General features: G+C 46.0%; 1 protein-coding gene across 2 annotated transcripts; it reads right to left on the reverse strand.

Annotated features, from left to right (window-relative positions):
* Positions 1-1,184: 1,184 nt before the first annotated feature.
* LOC113449300 (perilipin-3) lies at positions 1,185-22,993 on the reverse strand. Of its 2 annotated transcripts, XM_087922634.1 has the most exons (9): positions 22,912-22,993; positions 16,344-16,454; positions 15,498-15,556; positions 12,865-13,060; positions 10,482-10,564; positions 7,717-8,176; positions 6,033-6,232; positions 4,117-4,254; positions 1,185-3,135 (listed from the first exon to the last, which is right to left on the reverse strand). In XM_087922634.1, the coding sequence occupies exons 3-9, from the start codon at positions 15,537-15,539 to the stop codon at positions 2,608-2,610; spliced, it is 1,647 nt and encodes a 548-aa protein (XP_087778760.1). In that variant the 5' UTR covers positions 15,540-15,556; positions 16,344-16,454; positions 22,912-22,993; the 3' UTR covers positions 1,185-2,607. The 2 variants fall into 2 exon arrangements, with proteins under 2 accessions (XP_087778760.1, XP_026576142.1); XM_026720357.2 differs by lacking the exon at positions 16,344-16,454.
* Between the last annotated feature and the right edge of the window lie 790 nt (positions 22,994-23,783).

Raw genomic sequence — 23,783 nt, forward strand, 5'->3', positions numbered from 1 at the left:
AAGAAAGAAAGAAAGAAAGAAAGAAAGAAAGAAAGAAAGAAAGAAAGAAAGAAAGAAAGAAAGAAAGAAAGAAAGAAAGAAAGAAAGCCATCAGTTTGCTAGGCTGCAGTTCTGTGGAAAAATGATGTTTTGCAAAGAAGGGCCCAGCCTGACTTCTGTGGGCAACTTCAGCACCCAGCAGGCACCAAGATTTGGGGCTTTTGATAAGGAGGCTGAACTCAAAACATCTGCAACTTGGTATTGTTGCTGAGGAGGAATCGGGGCGGGGATGATGGGATGGGGTGGTTCAGCTCTCTGGGTTGTGGGGTGGCTTCCCGGGGAAGTCGAGAGGGCGAATGCAACCATGCCATCCAACAGAAAAGAATATCTGTAGCTCAAGAGTTGAACTGTGGGGTCCTTGGTGTTTTTTCTGAGCTTGGTGACTGTCTTGCAGGTGATTTATGATCCAACTAGTCACATCCTCAGTGGTTAAAAGGGAGGGAGGTTGGAGGAGAGGAGGAGGAGGAGGAGGAGGAGGACTATGAGGTCCGTGATGCACTCTCTGGTTTTCTTGCAAACATTTCACGACCCAACTAGGTAACATCCTCAGTGCTAGCGGAAAGAAGGAGAAGGAGGTTTTCTTGGGGGACATTTCATCGCCTAACTAGGTAACATCTTCAATGCTAGAAAGGAGTGGAATTGGCTCCCATTTGTATACTTCCGGCTTGCCCTGTCAGCGTCGTTGGGAGCGTTCTTGGTTGTTTTGAGGGTATTGTTTTGAGTTGGTTTGTCTGGTGTTAATCCTTGCTTATCTGAGTATTGATTGCTGACAAGAAGATCTTTAGTCGTTCTGTTTCCTTTTGTAGCCATCCCTCTATCCACCTACCCACCCACTCACTTACCTTTCTCTCCCTCCACCCACCCACCCATTTCTCCCTCCTTCCCTCCACCCACTCAAACCTTTCCCTCCACCCCATTCCTCCAACTATTCATTCATTCCTCCACCTTTCCACCCACCCACTCATCCCTCCATCCACCAATAGACCCCGCCCCTAAGCTGGACTTTTATACCAATCCATGCTATCTTGTGAAAACTGCCACGTCCTCCCATCTCCTCGGTACTATGTTAAACCGCCGGTTTTTATTCACCCTCCAAACCCCCGCCACAATCTCCCCTACCCCAAAAGACGATGGAAACGGGCACGCACGTTTTTAAATTTTATTTTTGCTAGAGCGTGGACACCAAAGAAGGACCCCCACCCACCCCCGGAAGATGCTGAAAGCTTAGCTTCATAGAAATACAGCTGGGCTCCATTTTGAGCTCCTCCTCCTACTCATCCCGAGTTAAATGAAGCCACCGTTTCTTCTGCCCGCCTTCAAAAATCATCTCCAAGTCCATCTTTTGCCATTAAGCCTTTGGCCTCAACTGCCCAGCCCTGCACCTATTTACAAACGCGTCTCTGCACTAATGAGGACTAGACACTTGGCTGTAGGAGGCAATTTTAATTCCTTTCCGAGGTGTCGATTCCTTTCCTTGGGAACTGGGTGCTATGCCTACTGCCTAATTAGATTATAATGTGCTCCAAGAGAAACGGGGGAAAGAAAGTCTAAATAAATAAAACAGCTAACCCATCTCTTCTCCCCGATTCTAATTCCTGACCCCCTTTTTGGTTGCAAGTTCTGACCAGGGGTGAGATTCAGCCGGTTCAGACCGGTTCGCACGAACCGGGCGCTAATTTTTACATCTGGTTCGTCGAGGCGGGTAGTTTGAAGGGGTCCCCACATCTCTCATTTTGGACGCCGGGTAAATGCAGGGCCCACGTGGAGGGTCTCAGAAGGCAAAACCCAGGCCCAGAATTCTGGAAATGGGCCTGTTACTGGGCTCCGGAGGGCCTCTGGAGCTTGGGGGAGGCTGTTTTCACCCTCCCGGAGGCTCAAGGAAAGCCTCTGGAGCCCGGGGAGGCTTTCCTTGAGCCTCCCAAAATGTCCCCCCCACCCATTGTGGTGCAGGAGGCTGAGTGGGCCACGCCCACCCTGGCCACGCCCACCTAGCAACTGAGCAGAGAACCGATCGTGCTAAAATTTTTGAATCCCACCCATGGAACTTCCGACTTAAAGCAGGTGTCTAAGAAAGGCTCCTTTGGAAATTAACAAAATGGATCCCTACACTTTTTTGGGGGGTGCAAATAGCCTCCTCCGGTCAACCCCCCACCCCCCCAGGGAAGATCTGGGTGCCTTTGGGGAGCAGGAAAAATGGATCCAAGCAGATCGATCTCTCGGCGAGCTTTTAGCTTTCCTGATTCTCTCTCTCTCGACTGGAGTTTGCCTCTTGGAAATTGTGTCTCTTTCATCTGCCTTTTTGGGGGAGGAGGCCTCCAGCATCATGGGGTGGGGTGGGGGGCATTGTAGTTGGGGAACCCCGACCCTCTAGTAAGAAGAACTGCAAAACTTTTAGGTGGACTTGCTGGGATATGGGGCTCAGGGATGTCCGCAAGGTGTGGTCGAATGGTGGACCCAACGAAGCCATCAAAGCTTTGTTGGGGTCACCATCTTGGGACTTTCGACCATGCCTTGTGGGGATCCCTGGAGACTTCCTACTGGCACGGTGGTCTTCGTCTCTCCTTTCTCCTAGTTCTTCTCTTCGGGGGCCCCCTCGGAGCCTGCTAGCAGCTCCTTCAAGGCCCCTATTGCCTCTGTGGACTCTCTGGGGTCCACCTCGGTTGTGTCCTCCATTCTCTTCATCTTCTTGGTTGCCACCTTCTCCGACGGGGACGCCCTGACGCCTTTGCCCGTCTCCTTCAGCCGCCCTGTCCCGCTCTCCTCCCGGGAGGTCCCCGGCCCTCTTTCCTGGGGTCGGAAGGGCCCCACGATCCAGTTCAGAGGGGTGATCTGGATGAGGTGTTCCGCCAACATGTGGAGAACATCTCGGGCTTGGGAGATCATCTCCTGGCTCTGGGTGAGGAAGCCGGAGGGCAGATCCTGGAAAGACTCGGCGGTAGAGAAAGAGCGGTGGAGGTGGTGGAAGTTACTCTGAGTTTGGTCCACCCTTTCGCGGAGGCTCCTGGGCAGCACTTCGACCTTGGACATCAGCCAGGTGTAAGCAGGGCTGAGGTCTTGGATGAGGGATCTCAATATGGCCAAAGTCGCCGACTCAACCTGGAGAGGACAAATTGTGCATCACAACAAGACTGAGTCGGATGCGTGAATGCAGTTTTGGGATCGTATCTTGTAAATAAACCAGTGGGTGTTTTTTTTTTTTTCCTGAAGATGGGGGGACTTGAACTCCCAGAATTCTCCAGCCAGCATGCTTTAAGAGGGGTGGACTTCAAATCCCAGAATTCCCCAATCAGTGCTTCTCAGCTTCAGCAGTGACCAAATATGTGGACTGCAACTCCCAGAATTCCCCAGAACACACCCATGTTCCAGAGCCACCTTAGTATTTATGACAGCGTTTCTAAACTTCAGTAACTTTAAAATGGGTGGACGGCGACATGGCTGGCTGGGGAATTCTGGGAGTTGAGTTCCACCCATCTTAAAACATGCTAGCTGAGGAATTCTGGGAGTTGAAGTCCGTCTATTTTAAAGCACGCTGGCTGGGGAATTCTAGGAGCTGAAGTCCACCCATCTTAAAACATGCTAGCTGAGGAATTCTGGGAGTTGAAGTCCATCTATTTTAAAGCATGCTGGCTGGGGAATTCTAGGAGCTGAAGTCCACCCATATTAAAACATGCTAGCTGAGGAATTCTGGGAGTTGAAATCCACCCATCTTAAAGCATGCTAGCTGAGGAATTCTGGGAATTGAAGTCCACCCATCTTAAAGCATGCTAGCTGAGGAATTCTGGGAGTTGAAGTCCATCTATTTTAAAGCATGCTGGCTGGGGAATTCTGGGAGCTGAAGTCCACCCATCTTAAAACATGCTGGCTGAGGAATTCTGGGAGTTGAAGTCCACCCATCTTAAAGCATGCTGGCTGAGGAATTCTGGGAATTGAAGTCCACCCATCTTAAAGCATGCTGGCTGAGGAATTCTGGGAATTGAAGTCCATCTCTTTTAAAGGGGCCATGGTTAAAAAAAAGACCTTGGAGGTCTTCTAGTCCGACCCCCTGCTAAATTGAGGGCCACCTGTCGCATAGAATACCTGTTCTGGGGAGTTTTCTTTCTTTCTTCTTTCCTGACCCTCTTCTGACTGAACGTGGGTCCATTTGAGCAAAATTTGGTTCAGTTTCTGTTGGGCTTCCTGGAATTGGCTCCCAGCACTGTTTTTCAAATGTTCCACCTGTCAGAAAAGCAGAAATAAAAACAATTGAAAGAAACAAGGCAAAGCTATTCAGTTGGTAACCCAATGCAGCTAACTCCTCGACTTACGACCGTAATGGAACCTGCAGTTTCTATTGTGAATTGTGACGGTCATTATCAATCAGACATCGTCACCCAACCACACCCCCAAATCCCCAATTGACCAGGGGGGGTGCCGCAAACAGTTATAAGGGCGAAAAATGGTCTTAAGTCATTTTTTTCCCCAGTGCCATTGTAACTTTGAATGGTCATTAAATGAATCATTATCAGTTGTGGGCTACTTGTACTTTGGATTAGAACAGAATGGAATAACAGAGTCGGAAGGGGCCTTGGAGGTCTTCTAGTCCAACTGCCTGCTTAGGCAGGAAATCCTATACTATTTTAGACAAGTGGCTATCCAACCTCTTCTTAAAAACTTCCAGTGATGGGGCAGCCACACCTTCTGAAGGCAGGTAGTTCCACTGGTTAATTGTTCTCACCGATAGAAAATTTCTCCTTAGTTCTAGGTTGCTTCTCTCCTTGATTAGTTTCCACCCATTGATTCTTTTTCCTACCTTCAGGTGCTTTGGAGAATAGCTTGACTCCCTCTTCTTTGGGGCAGCCCCTCAAATACTGGAACACTTGTACCATGTCACCCTCAGTCCTTTTCCCCCCTCTAGATTAGCCATACACAATTCCAGAACCGGTAGCGGAAATTTGGAGCAGTTCGGAGAACCGGCAAATCCCGCCTCTGACTGGCCCCGCCAAACCCGTCTCTTCTCCGCCTCCCATTGAGTCCCAGCTGATCGGCTGGGTCTCCTTTGGTTGCCCTGCCCAGGAGAAGGGAGCTGGAAAGCAGGTTAGTGGGGTGGGGAGAGAAGGGGGATTTTGCAGTGCCCTTCCCCTGCCATGCCCACCAAGCCACGCCCACCAAGACAAGCCACACCCACCAAACCACACCCACAGAACCAGTAGTAAAAATTTTGAATCCCACCACTGCTCCAGCCCCCTAATCACCTCAGTGGCTCTTCTCTGCACTCTTTCTAGTGTCTCAACATCTTTCCTTACATCGTGGCAACCAAAACTGAATGCTTCCAAGGCCTTGTAAAGTGGTATTAACACTTCACATGACCTTTGTTAGGAATAACAAGGTTACCTAACGTAGTTTGGGTAAAATAATATATATAAACTATGATAGTAAGTTTAAGTGTGTGTCACTTTAAACTGCAAAGCATGTAATTTTGGGTGCGGTGTGAAACCGCCATAAGAGGAAGCAAGAGAACCTGATTGATTGCTGACGATTGCTGACGATTGCTGGTTTGATGGATTGATGGTTTGCTAACTGTGTGTTTTCCCTACTGCTGAGTTGCTGAAGGAAGAGAGGAGTTTTGACTTCTTCATATCTCTACTGCGAGGAGATATATTACTGGACTGATATTTGTAAGTTTACTGACCTCTTTTTCGACACTGGACTTTGCAACTGAATAATCCCCGGACGGACTGAATTAGTGAATGATGTATGGACTGTTTTGACTATGCTATAACTATTACTGGAATAAACTATTTAACTAGCACAGTGTATCTGTTTTACTGAGTGTAAGCTACAAAAACGTTTATCTCACATATTTTGCCTGCCTGCCTGACTGCCGTGCAGGTTCTGCTAGGGTGTCTCCCTAACAACCTTGATTCTATCTCTCTGTTTGTGCACATTAGAACTGTGTTGGCTTTTTTTTTTAATTGCACTGTGTCCTGGCTGATTTGAACCCAGGGCCGACTTACCAGGTTTATCACATACTGGAGCTGGCCGAGCAAGTCCTGGGTGTTTTCTTGGACCACATGAAGCCGATTCAGGGAGTGCCGGTAGACCCGGGAACGGAGTTTGCTGGAGAGGGAGCCCAGGCGGACAAAGTAACTCTGCTCTCTGCGCTGCTCGTCCACGGAGGCCGGGCTGACGCCCTGGACCTGGTTAGCCAGCTGGGCTGCAGGGGGATGGGGGACAAAGCGGGTGTGAAGAGGCCCCCTCCGATCCCGGAAGGATCAGACCCCATGGATGGTTTCAAAAAAACAAAAAACAAAAAAACCCTGTCCTTCAATTCGTCCCAGCCTTTTCTTTCTCATGTTAGTTTTTTACGTGGTTGGTTGCTCTCGCTTGGCTGCCTAAATGAGCCGCCTGCAGATGAGATGCGTGGCCGACAAGACAAGGAAGGAAGGAGGAAGGAAGGACGGAAGGAAGGAAGGAAGGAAGGGAAGGGAAGGGAGGGAGGCAGGGAAGGAAGGAAGGAGGAAAGAGAAGGAAGGGAGGGAGGGAGGGAAGGAAGGAAGGAAGGAAGGAAGGAAGGAAGGAAGGAAGGAGAGAAGAGAAGGAAGGAAGGAAGGGAGAAGAGAAGGAAGGAAGGAAGGAAGGAAGGAGGGAGGGAGGGAAGGAAGGGAGAAGAGAAGAGAAGGAAGGAAGGAAGGAGGGAGGGAGGGAGGGAGGAAGGGAGGGAAGGAAGGGAGGGAGGGAAAGGAAGGAAGGGAGAAGAGAAGGAAGGAAGGAAGGAGGGAGGGAGGGAAGGAAGGAAGGAGGGGAGGGAAGGAAGGAAGGAGGGAGGGAAGGAAGGAAGGGAAGAAGAGAAGGAAGGAAGGAGGGAGGGAGGGAAGGGAAGGAAGGAAGGGAGAAGAGAAGGAAGGAAGGAAAGAAGGAGGGAGGAGGGAAGGAAGGAAGGAGGGAGGGACGGACGGAGGGAGGGAAGGAAGGAAGGAAGGGAGAAGAGAAGGAAGGAAGGAGGGAGGGAAGGAAGGAAGGAGGAGGAAGGAAGGAAGGAAGGAAGGAAGGAAGGAAGGAAGGAGGGAGGGAAGGAAGGAAGGGAGAAGAGAAGGAAGGAAGGAGGGAGGGAAGGGAAGGAAGGAAGGGAGGAGAAGAGAAGGAAGGAAGGAAAGAAGGAGGGAGGAGGGAAGGAAGGTAGGAGGGAGGGACGGACGGACAGAGGGAGGGAAGGGAAGGAAGGAAGGGAGAAGGGAAGGAAGGAAGGAAGGAATAAAGGAAGGAAGGAAAAATGAGAGAAAGAAAGAGAAAGGGAGGAAAGGAAGGAAGGAAAGGAAGCAAAAATGAAACAGGAAGGAAAAATTTAAAAAGAAAAAGAAAAATTAGGAAGGAAAAATTAAAATGAGAAAAAAGAAAAAGAAAGAAAATGAAAAAGGAAGGAAGGAAAAATGAGAAAGGGAAAGAAAGAAAAAGAAAGAAAAAATAAGAAAAAGAAAGAAAAAATAAGAAAAAGAAAGAAAAAGGAAAAGAATGAAAAACGAAGGAAAGAAAAATGAAAAGAAAAGAAGAAAGGAAGGATGGATAGAAGGAAGGAAAGAAGGAAGACAGATAGACAGTTTTTGGAGAATTGACTTTGGAAGCTGATTGGGTGCCCCTAATCAAACTGGGAGATTGATTGCAACAAGCTAATTTACAAGCTGGTGGTGCCTCTGCTCTTACCAAGTTCTTCTCCTGACATGGGAAGGTAATAATCCACCATCTCTTCTGTCTTATCCAACATGGTGTCCACTCCGCTGGCCACGGCTTGCCGAAACAAAGATGTCATCTCCACGCCCTCCTGGAGAGCCCCAGCGCTCTGCACTTTACGGGCAGCATTGACCGTGTTGGACACCGCCGATTGAGTAAGGTCAACGCCCTCATTCATGGTCTCCTTCCCCAGGTTGACCATGTCAGCCGCGTGATGAGTCATGAGGCCCTTGGCTTCGTTGGCAGCGTTCCGGGCTGTGTTGACGGTGGTGCTCACCACAGATTTGGTCAAGGTGATGCTGTCCTGGACAATGTCCCTGGTAAGGTCAACAGCTTTGGTCACTTTCTGGGTCATGCGTTCCTTGGCTTCACCAGCTGCCTGGACGGTGGACGAAACCACCGTCTTGGTCAAGGTGACGCCATCTTCAAAGAGCTAGAAGGAGGAGGAAGAAGATCAAAGGCTGAGCGAGAATAATTGGGTGGCCATTCAATGGCAAGGAAGGTCTTGTTGTGGTCCACCAGTGGCCAGCAGAGCTGGCGGCAGATTCGGACAGTGAGGAGGTTGGGGAGGAACCTGGGCCAGTCTTGGAGTCTGGGGAGGAACCTGGGCCAGTCTTGGAGTCTGGGGAAGGCTCTGACAACGGCTCTGCATCAGAGGCAGAGATGGGGCCAGGGCCCTCCAACAGTTATCAGCTGCTTTCGGAGTCGGAGATCAGTAGGGAAGAAGAACAGCTGGAGCCTATTCCCAGTGTGTGCATGCACAGAGCTGCCAGAAGAAGGGAACAGCTAAGGAACAAGGGTCAACTCAGGAGTAAAGGCTAAGGTGGACCTTTACTTGGGCCTTCCCATAGGGAATAAAAGAGGAATGAAAGGGGAGTGGGGGTTTTGCAGGAGATAATTAGTTCATTTGGCTGAAGATCTGTTCCTGCATTCTTGCCGAGCATTGTCTGCTACAGTGTGGCAACTGAAAGATATCGGCCTGGCACCTCTCCAAGCCTGATAAAGGTCTGTAGTTGTGAAACCTCTTGAAAGACTGTCGGTCGGGACTTCTTCTGGAGAGGAATTCACTGTAAACTAAATAAAAGGGGTTTTATCCGGGGGAGGAGGGGGCTTTGTGCTGTAGGGGAAGCCCAGGTGAGAACAGGTCTCTCGTCAAAGTCCAAGGTAGAACTCATAATATTTGAACAAGAACCAGAAAATGGTTGAGTTGGAAAACTCCCAAGTCAAATCACAAAGTGACCATGGAAAGTGACTTTATCCTTGAGCTACGACCAATCACGGTTTGAAGTTACGACCTGCCTGTAAAAAGGAAGTTACAACCCAGTTCTGAAGTTCAGACAGTCACCTTCCTCCCTTAAGTAGTCCTCAGCTTATGACCATATTCCAGCTGCTTGTCATGATGGTTGTAAAACAGGTCGGTGGAGCAACACGTATAGCTGTTTGACCGTGGTTCACAACAGTTTGGTTGAAAAACAGCAGTTTTTTGGACAAAACCTCACCCGTAGCAAACTATGGGTTTGCTTAATGACCTCAACATTCATTTAACAACTGCTGTGTTTGTTTAATGACTGCCTCTAAAAAGTCTTAAAATCGGGGGGGGGGGGAAATCACGCGACCGACCTGCTTTATGACTGTCATGAGTTACGACTGTCATGAGCTGGCTGCATTATGATTGTAAATTGAGGAACATCTGCATTTCCAAAAAAAATAATAGACCTTTCGAGTTTTCTAAACTTGGTGATAGGAACTTGGCCAGCCAAGGGTGGAGTTTCTTCATTGTTTCTTTATCGGATTCAGTTTTCCTGCTTCTCCGGATGTTAATTGCTGGGGAAAAATGTCTTTTAATTGTACCTTTTTCAAAAGAATCTCTGGAACCATGGTGTTGAAAGGGAGCTCTGAGGTCATCCAGCCCAACCCTCTATAGATTGCCCTGATATGACCCAAAACTCTAGTGATGAGGAAGGGGCCTCTTTTGCACTGATTGAGAACTCTGGCCATGAAGAAGGAGCTCCTATAAAGATCTAATCTAGAATCCACATCCTTGAATTTTTGTTCTATTTATATCTTGTCTTACCCACTGGAGCAAATGAGAATTACAGGTAGTCTTCTTTTTACAACAGTTCATTTAGTGACCCTTCAAAGTTACCAAGACACTGGAAATAGTGACTTATGGCCATATTTCACATGTGTAAACCGTTGGAGCATCCCCATGGTCACGTGATTTACACCTGAGTCACGTTTATGACGGTTGCAGTGTCCTGGGGTCATGTGATCCCCTTTTGCGTCCTTCCGACAAACAAAGCCAATGAGGAGGCCAGGTTCACTTAACGACCGTTGTTACTAATTTGACAGCTGAGAGTGATTCACTGAACAAGTATGGCGAGAAAAGTTGTAAAATAAGGCAAAGCTTATTTAAAAATATTCTCCCTTATAAAACATAATTTGGAGGCTCAATTGTGGTCGTAAGTGGAGGATTACTTGTAGTTTCAATCATCTGGAAAAGGGGTGGAGAAAGAATAGAATAGAATAGAATAGAATAGAATAGAATAGAATAGAATAGAATAGAATAGAATAGAATAGAATTCTTTATTGGCCAAGTATGATTGGAACACAAGGAATTTGTCTTTGGTGCATATACTCTCAGCGTACGATGGCCCGTTTACAACTCACGGACTTCAGTTCCCCGAATTCCCCAGCCAGCAAGGTGTGTTTTGGGCAACTTTGCAAATTTATCTAACCTGGTAAGTTGGCTGTTGAAGAATTGGCAGTTTTTCCTCCAGTCTGTCCAATCCTTTGCAAGCATATTCGTTCACGGTTGCAACTAGGAAAGAGAGAGGAAGAGGGGGAAACATTTTAAAACGTTTGGCTTTAAGTCAAACCAGCCTCGCATTCTGTTTCAGTCTGAAGCGCTGGTATTCTTTCAGATTCCCTAATCTATGACGATTTATTTAAAATCATTTAGGTCGTCCATTTCTTGATTCCCGTTGAAAGAACTAAAAGGGTTCCTATATGACTGAAAACATCCTCTTTGTATCAAAGAAAAGTGGATTGGGTGTTTTTCTTTTAATTAACCAATTAATTAAACCGAGAAAAGACGACGTGAATTCTAAATTAGTTCAGATTTCTTAAAAAGGTGTTTGCAAACAGGGATTTTCGCTAAAAAGGCTTTTGCTGGATATTTTACAGAATTGCACAGACCGGGCAGCCTTTGAGCTTTTCTTCCAGAGACCGAAAGGTTCTGTTCCATTGTTCGATCACAAATTCAGCGGTGGAGCAGTGGTGGGCTACTACTGGTTTTGCCCCGGTTCGCATGAACCGGTAGCTAATTTTATGGCTGTTTTATGGCTAGTGCAGCGAACTGTCAAATCCTGGCCCTGCCCTGCCCTGCCCCACTCCACCTACCCCTCCCAGGAGCCCCCACGTGGCCCATTTTGGATGCAAGTTAAGTGCAGGGCCTGCGCAGAGGTTCGGGGAGGGTGGAAAACGGGCCTCCTTGAGGTTCCGTAAGGCTGGAAATGGGCCCGTTTCCAGCTTCCAGAGAGCCTCCGGACTCCGGGGAGGCCGTTTTCGCCCTCCTGGAGGCTCGAGGAAAGCCTCAGGAGCCCGGGGAGGGTGAAAATGCCCTCCCCACCCTCTGTGGTGCAGGAGGCCAATTAGGCCACACCCACCATGGCCACGTACACCCAGCAACCAGGGCAGAGAACCCCTTGCTCAAATGTTTGAACCCAACTCTGTGCAGGAGGTTAATAAACCCCGCTGAATTAAACCGCCAAGCAGGAGAATGAGAGGAAGAAAAAAAAAAAGAAATGAGAACGTCCCACGCATTCCCTTCCGAAGAAGGAGACGGAAGCCTGGAAGGGAAGTGAAATGGGGTTTGCCAAGAAATGTTGACGCCGGTGATGGGATTCAAAAAGTTTTACTACCGGTTCTGTGGGCGTGGCTTGGCTTGGTGGGCGTGGCAGGGGAAGGATATACTGCAAAATCCCCCTTCCCTCCCCCACCCCACTAACCTGCTTTCCAGCTCTGTTCTCCTGTGCACGGCAACCAAAGGAGACCCAGCCGATCAGCTGGGACTCCATGGGAGGCGGAGAAGAGATGGGGTTGGCGGGGCCAGTCAGAGGTGGGATTTGTCGGTTCTCCGAACGACTCAAAATTTAAGAACCAGCTGAATCCCACCTCTGGTTTATGCCACGAGGGCTAGAAATTTTGATGGCAGCCAAAGGATGCTTGGAACTGGACCGCGCTCGACCTTCTACCCTGAGTAAGGGTGCTGAAGACTCTATAAAGGGGGCAGGTCAGGGTGTGGGCTGCTACCGTTTCACGCTGGTTCGGGTGAACCGGTAGCTAATTTTATCATTTTTAATGAGCGGTTCAGCGATCTGATAAATCCCACCCCTGGTTGGCCTCACCCTGCCCACTCCACCCATTCCAGGAGTCCCCTCATGGCACATTTTGGACACCAGGTAAGTACAGGGCCCCCAAAGAGGCTCTGGGGAGGGTGAAAAATAGGCCTCCTGGAAGTTGCAGACAGGACGGTCTCCGGAGCCTGGGGGAGGCCATTTTCCCCCTCACAGAGGCTCGACGAAAGCTTCTGGAGCCCGGGGAGAGCAAAAACAGCCCCCCTGCCATGGTGCAGGAGGCCGACTAGGCCCACCATGGCCATGCCTGTCAGGATTCCAGCAATCGCCCTAATTAAATCATGATTCTCGAGCCAAACTTCAACCAGCTTCAAAGGATTTATTAGAAGGGACATACTGGCCCTGCCCTGTATGAAGCCAACTCTGGCCTACGTCATTTAGAGTCCCCTCTGACCCTGTTTCCCTCTTCCCCCTTGGATATGTCATCAATCAGATTCTCCAATTGAGTACGTTCACAGACTGGGTGTCATCAATCACGTTCTCCAATTAAATATATTCCAGGACAAAAGCTCTGGTATTTTAGCTACAATCTTTTAAAGATAAAGAGTTGGAATGTATTTTTGCTTCCAAAATGCTGCACTGCCTCTTCCAGATTTCCTTCCTCCTCCACTCCTCCTTTTTTTATGGCAGCTACTAAAACAGGCGTGGGAATGTTCTACGAGTTGACAATGCCCACCCAGCCACTGGGCTCATTTGGACTCACTCTGAGGCTCAAAATGGGGCAGGAGAGGTTGGGCCCCGCCGCGGGCACTGCCCACAGCCACCGCGGCCACCATCTCGACAATGTTGCAGGCGGTGTTGACGCAAGGGTAGGTCGTCTTGGCATACTGGTACACGGAGGACCAAACGTCGTACGCGGAGCTGACCAATGGCAGGTTGGTGATCCTGGTCACAATGTTCTGAAGGAAAGCAAGAAAGTTGGATCTCAGCTGGATCCCTCGCCCAAGAGATCTGTGGCTTCCAAAGATAATACTTCGAGATTGCACGGACTACAACTCCCATCATCTCCGAGTGTCGCCCTTTGTGGCTGGGGTGGATGGAAGGTCTCCATCTGGGGATTCCCCCACTCCCCTTGCTATCTGAGTAGTCCTCGACTTACAACGACTCATTTCACGACCGTTCGAAGTTACCCGTCCTCACACTTACAATGATTGACGTATCCTTCTGGCTATGTGATTAAAATTTGGTCGCTTGCCAACGGCATGGGTTTACGGTGCTGGCAAATCGCGCGATTGGCATTGGCGATCATCCCATCTGATGACCAAAATCAAGGGGAAAAGACTAATTCGCTTAACGATTGTGTGACTCGCTTAACAACTGCCGTGATACCCTGAACAACCACGGCAGAAGGGACGTAACCTCAGGTGCGGCTGACTTAACGATCGCCTGGCTTAGCAGCAGAAAATTTGCTTCCAGCTGCGGACGTAAGTGGTTAACTTAACTTAACTAGTGGTTATTAACTTAACCACAACTGATTAAGTTCGTGCCAGTTGCGTCACAGCTGTGATGCAACTGGCAGGAACTTAAATCAGTTGTGGTTATAATGGGGGCTTCACAAATCGTGTTTTGCAGAGTCGTTGAGAGCTTCCATGAAAGACCAAGGACAAACAAAAATTGTTCATTACAGCAGATTTTCTATGGAAAAAAACCATCCAGACATTAATATTTATTTAGGTGAAACATTAACCCTCCATTGTGAAATTCAGCTTGTCATTTTGTACATTTTTAACTCTGCATTTAAAAATAAATAGAACATTATTATTATTTTTTCTTCTCACCATAAGCGGAAGGCCTTTTCCAGGACAACATTTGAGACATTTAACCTTAAGAGAAAGATAGTCTTCAACTTATGACCACAACTCAGCCCAAAATGTCTGTTGCTAAGCGAGACAGTGTGGAAAGTGAGTTTTGCCCCAAATTTTATGACCCTTCTTGCCACAGTTGTTCAAGGAATCGATGGAGTTGTTAAGTGAGTGACACGGTTGTTAAGTGAATCCGGTTTCTCTGTTGACTTTGTTCATCAGACGGTCGCAAAAGGGGATCACATGACTAGCACTTCACAGGAAAGACAGGTGGGTGCTTATCTCAAGGTCCTATTTGAGATTCATTCCCGGCTGGGAATGAAAATAATTCCCAGCATTGCAATAAAACAAGACTTGATTTTAAAATAAGCGCGTGCATAATTACAGTCTTGGAAGCCTTGGTCAGGACAGGGATGCTGCAATGGCCGTAAGTATAAAAACCGCTCATGTCACGATTTTTAGCGCTGTTGTGGTCCACCAGCAGCCTGTGAGGACAGTAGCAGAGTTGCACAGTGGGGAGGAACATGGGACAGTCCAGGATTCTGGGGACGACTCGGACGAGGGTCCTGCATCTGATACAGAGATGCAGCCAGGGCCATCTGGGAGTTATGTGCCAACTCCGGAGCCTCCAGAATCTGACATCAGCGAGGCAGAGGAACAGAGGGAGCCTGTTCCCAGTGCGTGCATGTACAGAGCTGCCAGAAGGCAAGAACAGTTAAGACAAAAGGGACGACTCAGGCTTCGAGGTGATTGGCTCTCTCATAAGACAAAGTTGCTTCCTGCAAAGGCTCGTGTCCCTTTGCTCCTCTTTTGAGCAAAGGGACACGAGCCTTTGCAGGAAGCAACTTTGTACTGGTCAGTTTGACACCTGAAGCTCTGTGTTGAATTTGTGCTCCGGTTGGCCTTGTATAGCTAATTGGAAATTTAGTTGTTGGCAGCATTTCAAGGGAGATGAAGGTGGGTGCTTATCAGACTTATCCTGAAGGACTTTGGCAGACTTCCATGGGACTATTTACAAACTGTGTTAGACTCATTACGGGCTGTGAATGACTAAAATTCACAGCCATTGAAATAAAGAAAAAAGGGCTTTGGGACTAACGTGTGTTTGTTAGTGTTTCCATAAGCCTTGGTCAGAATAGTCACTAAATGAACTGTCATAAGTCTAAGACTACCTGTAGAGGGATATCTTAAGTAAATTATGGATGAAATTGGGCACGACTTACTTGGCAATCCCTTATTTAGCAACAGAAATTCGGGTCCCTATCGTGGTTGTAAGCCAAGGACTACCTGTATTTGCGTTTCTTTGCGATTTTGGCCAAGCATCGTCTCGGTGGATAGCTTGGGATTACCGATCCCATTATCCTCTGCTAGAAAACAAAGATCACAACGAAAAGGAATGCTTCCAACCTAGCCGGAGGCACCAAATTGGAGGAGTTGTGGCCAGAGTCTATAAAGACGTGCCGTGGACTCTGCAAACAATGCAACAGTATTCCTGGTAACCATCATTTTCTGAACGAAGAGTTTGGAAACTGACCTCTGTCTTGGTAACATTCTGGTTCTCCCCTTCATTGGCCATGAGGAATTCTGGTTGAACTGCAAGAGAACACAATCCGTGGTTTACTACCAATCCTTCCGTTCCTCCGTTCACTTCTGTCTTATCTATCCACCGATCCATTGATCCATCATCTTTCTCCCTCCTTCCTTCCTTCCATGCATCCCTCCATCCATCTATCCACTTATAATACCTATCTTATCAAGCCATCAACTCATCGATCCATCATCCTTCCCTCCCTCCCTTTGTCCTTCCATCCTTCTCTCTCTCTCTCCCCTCTGTCCATCAATCCTTCCTTCCTTCCCTCCCTCCATCGTTCCTTCGTTCCCTCCCTCTCTCCCTTAGTCCTTCCCTCCTTCTCTCTCTCTCCCCTCTGTCCATCAATCCTTTCTTCCTTCCCTCCCTCCATCGTTCCTTCGTTCCCTCCCTCTCTCCTCCCTCCCTCCCTCCCTCCAACCATGCATTCATGCATCCACAATCCATCCACTTATAGTACCTATCTTATTGATCCATCAACCCATTGATCCATCATCCTTCCTTCCCTCCCTCCCTTCATCCTTCCCTTCTTCTCTCCCTCCCTCATTCTCTCCATCCATCCTTCCCTCTGTCCATCAATCCATCAACCTCTCCGTCCCTCCTTCCTTCCCTCCCTTCGTCCATACATGCACGCATCCATTAATCAGCCTGGCATAACAAAGTAAATTAATATGGTTGCTCATACAGTCAGCCAGATGTTCAGATTAGATTTGGTATCATTTCTCCATCTATTAAATCTTTCCCAAGAACCTGGAAATAGACAGATGTGGAGGTTGGAGATAGTTATGTCACCTTTTTGAGTCGAGCTGCCTTTTGCGATTGACTGATGGGGATTTGTCAATGCCTATGGTGTTTATGTGATGCTCCAGTTATTTGGGGGGTTGCACCCAAGGCACCTGATCACTGTTTTTTTTTTAAAAATAAAGTTTTATTGATTTTAACAACAAACAAAAACACATAAAACATAAAACCATCATCCTCCTTCATAGATTTACAAACAGTGTATCGGTTGGTTTACCACTTTTTTTTGTGCATCCATTTCCTAGTCGCCATTATAGTTATATTACATAATAACTCATATTATCAATCAACAATTGTATAACCTAATATCATTACTGAACAATCGTTTGACTATAATTTGGTTAATTCATACTTTAACGAGATAACTATAATTTACTTCATTTATTTTACAACAAATCATAAAATCATACCAAGTCTATCTTAATAAAACTTTATAAAAATAGTATCAAAGAAAAAAGAAAAAAGGAAGTATATGTTCGTTATATCCCGAGTTTCTAAATATTCTATTATTGTGTTTTATTATCTAACCATTGATAAAAAAAAGATCCCAAACTTCATAAAATGGTTTATCTTCTTGTTCTCTAATTTCAAATGTCAATCTACTCATTTCAGCACATTCCAATATTTTCTTAATAGTTTCCTCCTCTGATGGAATTTTTTCACTCTTCCAATTTTTAGCCAATACAATCGGCACCTGATCACTGTTGATCCTATCTTTGCTTTCTTTCACCACCGTCGTTCTACTTCTATTTGCAGGTCTTTCTGTATCTTGTGATTTTTTCCACTCCTTATTCTTCTTTTCTGCTGTCTTCAGTTAACGCCGCATCCGCTATCCAGGTTTTTTTTATGTCTTTTTTAATTGTTAAGTTTTGGGGTGTTACCTAGCAGAGGCCTGCTTATTAGGATTCTAAAATGCCAGAATGCTTTAATATAAGATTAAATGACATTATACTTAGCAATTGAATAATATTTTAATGGTATTAAGTAACAATACGGTGGAGACTTTAATACTGAATTTAAGACAGAAATCTTTACTGTACGACAACGATTGAAACAATTTGCAGTATTTCCCCCCCCCAAATGCTATATTTAGCTCTGGATGAAAAAGCTACATAATTTTATGCTCATTAACCCTGACATTTCAAGTCCTAATTAGTGCTGGTAGAATGTTTCTCTCCTTTTTTAAAAAAAACATCTGCAATGATTTTAGATTATCCAAACATTAAAAGGGTCATCATCATTACTCCATACTGTACAAATACCACTGTGTTGAAATAATCTGAACGTATTATGCGCGGTTCACAGCAATATCATTAAAAAGGAAAGAAAACTAGACAGTGTGCGGGAAACAAATGAGACGGAAGGGCATATCCCGCAAAGGGGCACATTTTGGGCTGGCTGGCATAAAACACTCTGTCAGACATTGGACTGGCTGACATAAATATTTGACTAGGTTTGTGCATGCTTTAAACCACGGTTTGCTGAAGCATTAGTGAGGCATGTTCTCAGATAAAATCCTAAGTAAAAGAAAAGTTTGAAGTTGTAATGAAAGACTACTAGAGGTCTCAAAACCTAATCCAAGCAGCCTTTGAGTTATGGCCATTTATTTAACAACCAAATGGTTGTTAATGCTGAGGCTGGGAGGCCATGCCATATCCTTGAAGTCGGGTAGGGAAAATGCAAACAATAGATACAAACTCAAGGTTAACCACACCAAACTTGATTGCAGGAAATACGACTTCAGCAACAGGGTGGTTGATGTCTGGAATACTCTACCTGACTCTGGTTTCTTCCCCAAACCCCAAAAACTGTCTACTATTGACCTCACCCCTTTCCTAAGAGGTCTGTAGGGGACGTGCATAAGCACGCCAATGTGCCTACCGTGCCTGTCCTATAGTTTCTTTTTATTTTTCTTATATGTATCCATTTCATGTATCCATAACTATGTTTATGCTTATACCTATTACCTTGACAAATAAAAAAGAGAGAGAGAGAGAGAAGGAAGGACAACGTGACCTGTTAGCCAATTGTTTCTGTTCCATGTCACAATGCAGCAACCATCCAATTGATCTTCATCCAAGAGAGTGACTCAAAGTTGGAGCCAATCCGTGGGAACGTTCTCCAACGAGAAAGCCTTTTTTCCCCTCATCTTCAACTGCAGCCAGGTAGAATATTTTCTTAGAAATGAAATTGATCTCAAGTCCAGGATGCAAGAGGCCAACAATACAGGAAAAGCCACAAACTTCTGCAACTGGGTGTGTTGATGTGTCAATGCATTTGTTGGGCCTCCAGGACTACCAATATCTTGGCTCTGACCTGGCAATATTTCCTTACAAAAAGTCTACAGCTGGGACAGCAACGTGGCACTTCCATGCCTAGGGATAGTCTACCTTGGATTATTAATTGCTGAAGATTAATAACTCGGGAAGGTCACCATCTCGCTTCCAGTGTCTTTGAGGGACATCACCCAGGCACCTGGTTGGCTCAGAAGAAGTGTAGGAGGACCATGGGTCACATTGAAAATGCAGGGAGAGACTTAGTGCATAAATTCCTCCATGCGTAGGCGCAGTCTACCTTCAACGATGGTATGGGTTAGCGACCTCAGGAATGCTTCTGCCTCACCGCCTCATTGGATTTGCAGATCAGGTGTACCATTTGGGCGTGAGAAGAATGTTCTGGACCCAGGACCAAGAGAAGACATTGTTCTCGCCTTGCAAGAATTTGAATTTGTTGGGAAAGAAACCCGTTTTTCCAAATGTCTGCCCACGATGTTTTGTCGCATTGAGCAACTCCAAAAACCAGCACGCACGGTTGCTCTTAGTCGTCATGGTGACTCTCTTGCACCATCCCTTCCATGGTCATCTTAGCCAAGAGAGAAGGAAAGAAGACTTCAGAAGAAGACTTCTCCATGGCTGGCTGAAAGGTGATCTGAGTTGGGTTCCTTGGTTATACTCTTTAAGGTCCACATTTCCCTCAAAATATGTGGTGATAAGGTAAAGGTTCCCCTTGCACACGTGTGCTCGTCGTTTCCAGCTCTAGGGGGCGCTGCTCATCTCTGTTACAAAGCCGAAGAGCCAGCGCTGTCCGAAGACGTCTCCGTGGTCACGTGGCCGGCGTGACTTAAACACTGAAGGCGCACAGGATGCTGTTACCTTCCCACCAAAGGGGTCTCTATTTTTCTACTTGCATTTTTTTTTTACGTGCTTTTGAACTGCTAGGTTGGCAGAAGCTGGGACAAGGGACGTGACGCGGAGCTAGGGGTTCGAATCGCTGAACTGCCAACGTTTCTGATCGAGCAGCTCAGCATCTTCACCGCTGAGCCACCGCGTCCCTTTTTATGGTGATACGTACTCCCGTATTTCCAAGAAGAAGTTGGGACACCTTAGAGAACCCACATTGGTGTCTCAACTTTCAGACTTTCAGACTGTAAGGAAATGTCGCTAAGTTCTTTGTAGTCCTGGAGGCCCAACAAATGCGTTTGACACACCACCGCACGAACGTCCCAGTTGCACAAGTTTGCAGCTGTCCTGTATTGTTGGTCTGTTGCAACTGAGTCACTTTCTGAAAAAGCCCGTTTCATCACCTGTCATCGGAGTCAAATAAACATGGAAAAAAATGCTAGAGAAGTAGTAGAATACTGTTTGTCTGCCTGTCTTTTGGGCTCAATTGTGGTCAATTGTGGTTAAGGACTAATCCACCTTTGGAGGTCGACACTGACCACTTTGGAGGACTCTGCTCGCAACAGAATACCTTATACCAGACTTGAAATTTGAGGATTAGGCAACCCAGAACTACGCCACCTTCGGGTCTGATCTAATTTGTAGTACATAAAATTATCTGTCCTACCTGTCAATGACTTTTTCAGCTTCAACCCCAACAATACACGAGCACACAAGAGATACAAACTCAAGGTCAACTGTTCCAAATTCGATTGCAGGAAATACGTCTTCAACAACAGAGTGGTCAACGTCTGGAATGCCCTACCTGACTCTGTGGTTTCTTCCACAAACCCCCAAAACTTTAACCTTAGACCCTCTAAATGAAACAAAAAATCCCTTCAACACTGTCCAACTATTTACTAAGTCTGCACTTCTATTACTATTAATCTTCTCATCACTCCTTATCACCCATCCCCTCCCACTTGTGACTTATGACTGTAACGTTGTCGCTTGTATCCTTACGATTTATACTGACTGTTTCCTAATATGATATGATTGTTTATTGTACCCTATGACTATTATTAAGTATCGTACCTGATGATTCTTGACAAATGTATCTTTTCTTTTATGTATACTGAGAGCATTTGCGCTGAAGACAAATTCCTTGTGTGTCCAATCACACTTGGCCAATACAGAATTCTATTCTATTCTATTCTATTCTATTCTATTCTATTCTATTCTATTCTATTCTATTCTATTCTATTCTCCAATATCTATTCTGTTCTGCTCTGTTCTATTCTATTTTCTAGTATTCTATTCTATATTCTATTCTATATTCTATTCTATTCTTCATCCAATATTTATTCTATTCTATTCTATTCTATTCTATTCTATTCTATTCTATTCTATTCTATTCTATTCCATTCCATTCCATTCCATTCCATTCCATTCCATTCTATATTCTGTTCTATATTCTGTTCTATATTCTATTCTATTCTATTCTATTCTATTCTATTCTATTCTATTCTATTCTATTCTATTCTATTCTATTCCATTCCATTCCATTCTATATTCCGTTCTGTTCTATATTCTATTCTACTCTACTCTATTCTATTCTACCATGGACCACACTCCGTTCCTAAGAGGTTTGTCAGGGTGTGTGCAAAAGCGCACCAGCGTGCTTACCGCCCGTCCTAATGTCTCCCTTTTATTTGTACCCATTTCACGTAATCATAATCATGTTCCAACTTTATGTTAGATAATTCATGCTTGGCAAATAAATTTAAATAACATAAAATAAAAAGAGAGGAAGAGATAAAAGCTGAAGAGATACCCTTTTGAAGTCTTTAAAATGTAGATTTGGTAAATTAAAAAAAAAGTGAGGGAGGAAACAGACTTTAGGGACTTTCCAGGCGGCAGAATCCTTGATCTGAATCCAAGCACCAAAGCTCCGTTCCACAAAATGCCATTTAATCCTCTTCTTCTCAGGTTAAATAATTCTAGCGTCTTAGGAGAAGCCAAGATGACTTAGGTGAGGGAATAGAAGGGGAACATACCAAATTTGTGTATTATACTAAGCTGGCAGGAATAGCCAACACCCTAAATGATAGGCTCAAGATCCAGATGGATCTCAACAGAGTTGAACACTGGACCGTATCTAACAAAATGCAATTAAATGTAGAGAAAAGTAAAGTCCTACACTTAGGCAAGAAAAACCAAAAGGACACATATAGACTGGGTGAAACCAGGCTCAATAGCAGGAACTGGGAGAGAGATCTCGGAGTCTTAGTGGACAACCAGCTAAATAGGAGCCAGCTGTGTGCAGCAGCAGCCAAAAAAGCTAATGCAATCCTAAATTGCATTAACAGAGGGATTCAATCCAGATCACAGGAGGTGCTAATTAGTTACTTTACTTTATTGCCATTGCACCTCGTACAATGAAATCAAACACCATCTTCAGTGCACATCATGACCATGAAAATAAACACAAACACACATCCCTTCACCCTTCACACATTGAACCGGAAAGCCCCGACACCACACCAACACTGCACTATACAGCAGAATTCAAAAGAGCTACTGCCCTGGGATAGAAGCTGTTTTTCAGCCTATTTGCCCTTGTTTTTATTATTCTGTACTAATACTAATACCATTCTATAAAGCCTTAGTAAGACCACACCTAGAGTACTGCATCCAGTTTTGTTCACCACATTATAAAAAGATGTTGAGACTCTAGAAAAAGTGCAGAGAAGAGCAACCAGGATGGTGAGGGGACTGGAGACTAAAACATATGAAGAACGGTTACAGGAACTGGGCCTGGCTAGTCTAGGGAAGAGAAGGACCAGGGGAGACAGGATAGCAGTCTTCCAATATTTGAGGGGCTGCCATAGAGAAGCTATTTTCTAAAGCCCCTGAAGGCCAGAGAAGGAATAATGGATGGAAATTGAACAAGGAGAGATTCAACCTGGAAACAAGGAGAAACTTTCTGACAGGGAGAACAATCAACCAATGGAACAGAAGTTGCCTTCGGAAGTTGTGGGAGCTTCATCACTGGAGGCTTTCAAGAAGAGACTGGACCGCCATCTGTCAGAAATGGTGTAGGGTCTCCTGCTTGGGCAGGGGGTTGGACTAGATGACCTACAAGATCCCTTCCAACTCTGTTAACCTGTAAATCTGTAAGATCTGGAGATCTTCAGTCTTGGTCTACAGGCCCCTTGTAATCTTCCCTTTTCTGCACATGGTGCATCTATCTTATTGAATCAAATTATGATTGGGTCAAGGATCTCTGAGTCTTCATGCCATTTCTGGGACTCCAGCAGCTTTAAAAGTTGCCAGAAAGATTATAGCCACACAGGACAACCCAGCCAGAATAACAACACAATCTGCCACATCAAAATTACCTGGGTCTTGTTATATCGGATGATGGTTCCTCCAGATGGCTTGTGGATAGACTCCTGATACAAACGTGTTCCCGTTTACACAGGGGAAGTTTTAAGCCTACGAGGAGTAGGCGAGCCCCAGATCTAGGAGTCACCTTGGCTTGGCCAATGTGGGATTGGTGCAGGGGCGGAGAGGGTGAAAACACAGGTAGAGCAACTTGACAGGTGAGGCCTACACCAAGATGCTGGAGATCCCAGGAAGTAGGTCAAAGGGAACCTTGTCCTGGTACAAATCGGCAAGGAGATTTTGGTTTTAGAAACAGCAACCTGAAGACGTGTGAACTTCAACTCCCAGAATTTCCTGCTCAGCATGGCTGGCTGGGGAATTCTGGGAGTTGAAGTCCATTCTGGAAGTCAAAGTCCATTCCTTGGAGTCGAAGTCCATTCTGGGAGTTGACGTCCATTCTGGGAGTTGAAGTCCATTCCGGGAGTTGACGTCCATTCCTGGGAGTCAAAGTCCATTCTGGAAGTTGACGTCTATTCCTTGGAGTTGAAGTCCATTCTGGGAGTTGACGTCCATTCTGGGAGTCGACGTCCATTCTAAGAGTTAACGTCCATTCTGGGAGTCAATGTCCATTCTGGGAGTTGACATCCATTCTGGGAGTTGACGTCCATTCCTGGGAGTTGAAGTCCATTCCTGGGAGTTGGAATCCATTCTGGGAGTTGACGTCCATTCCTTGGAGTTGAAGTCCATTCCGGGAGTTGACGTCCATTCCTTGGAGTCGAAGTCCATTCTGGGAGTTGACGTCCATTCTGGGAGTTGACGTCCATTCCGGGAGTTGAAGTCCATTCTGGGAGTCAAAGTCCATTCCTGGGAGTTGAAGTCCATTCTG

This window comes from Pseudonaja textilis, chromosome 1 (genome assembly GCF_049901715.1).
Source record: "Pseudonaja textilis isolate UNSWEBS1 chromosome 1, rPseTex1.2, whole genome shotgun sequence".
NCBI lineage: Eukaryota > Metazoa > Chordata > Lepidosauria > Squamata > Elapidae > Pseudonaja > Pseudonaja textilis.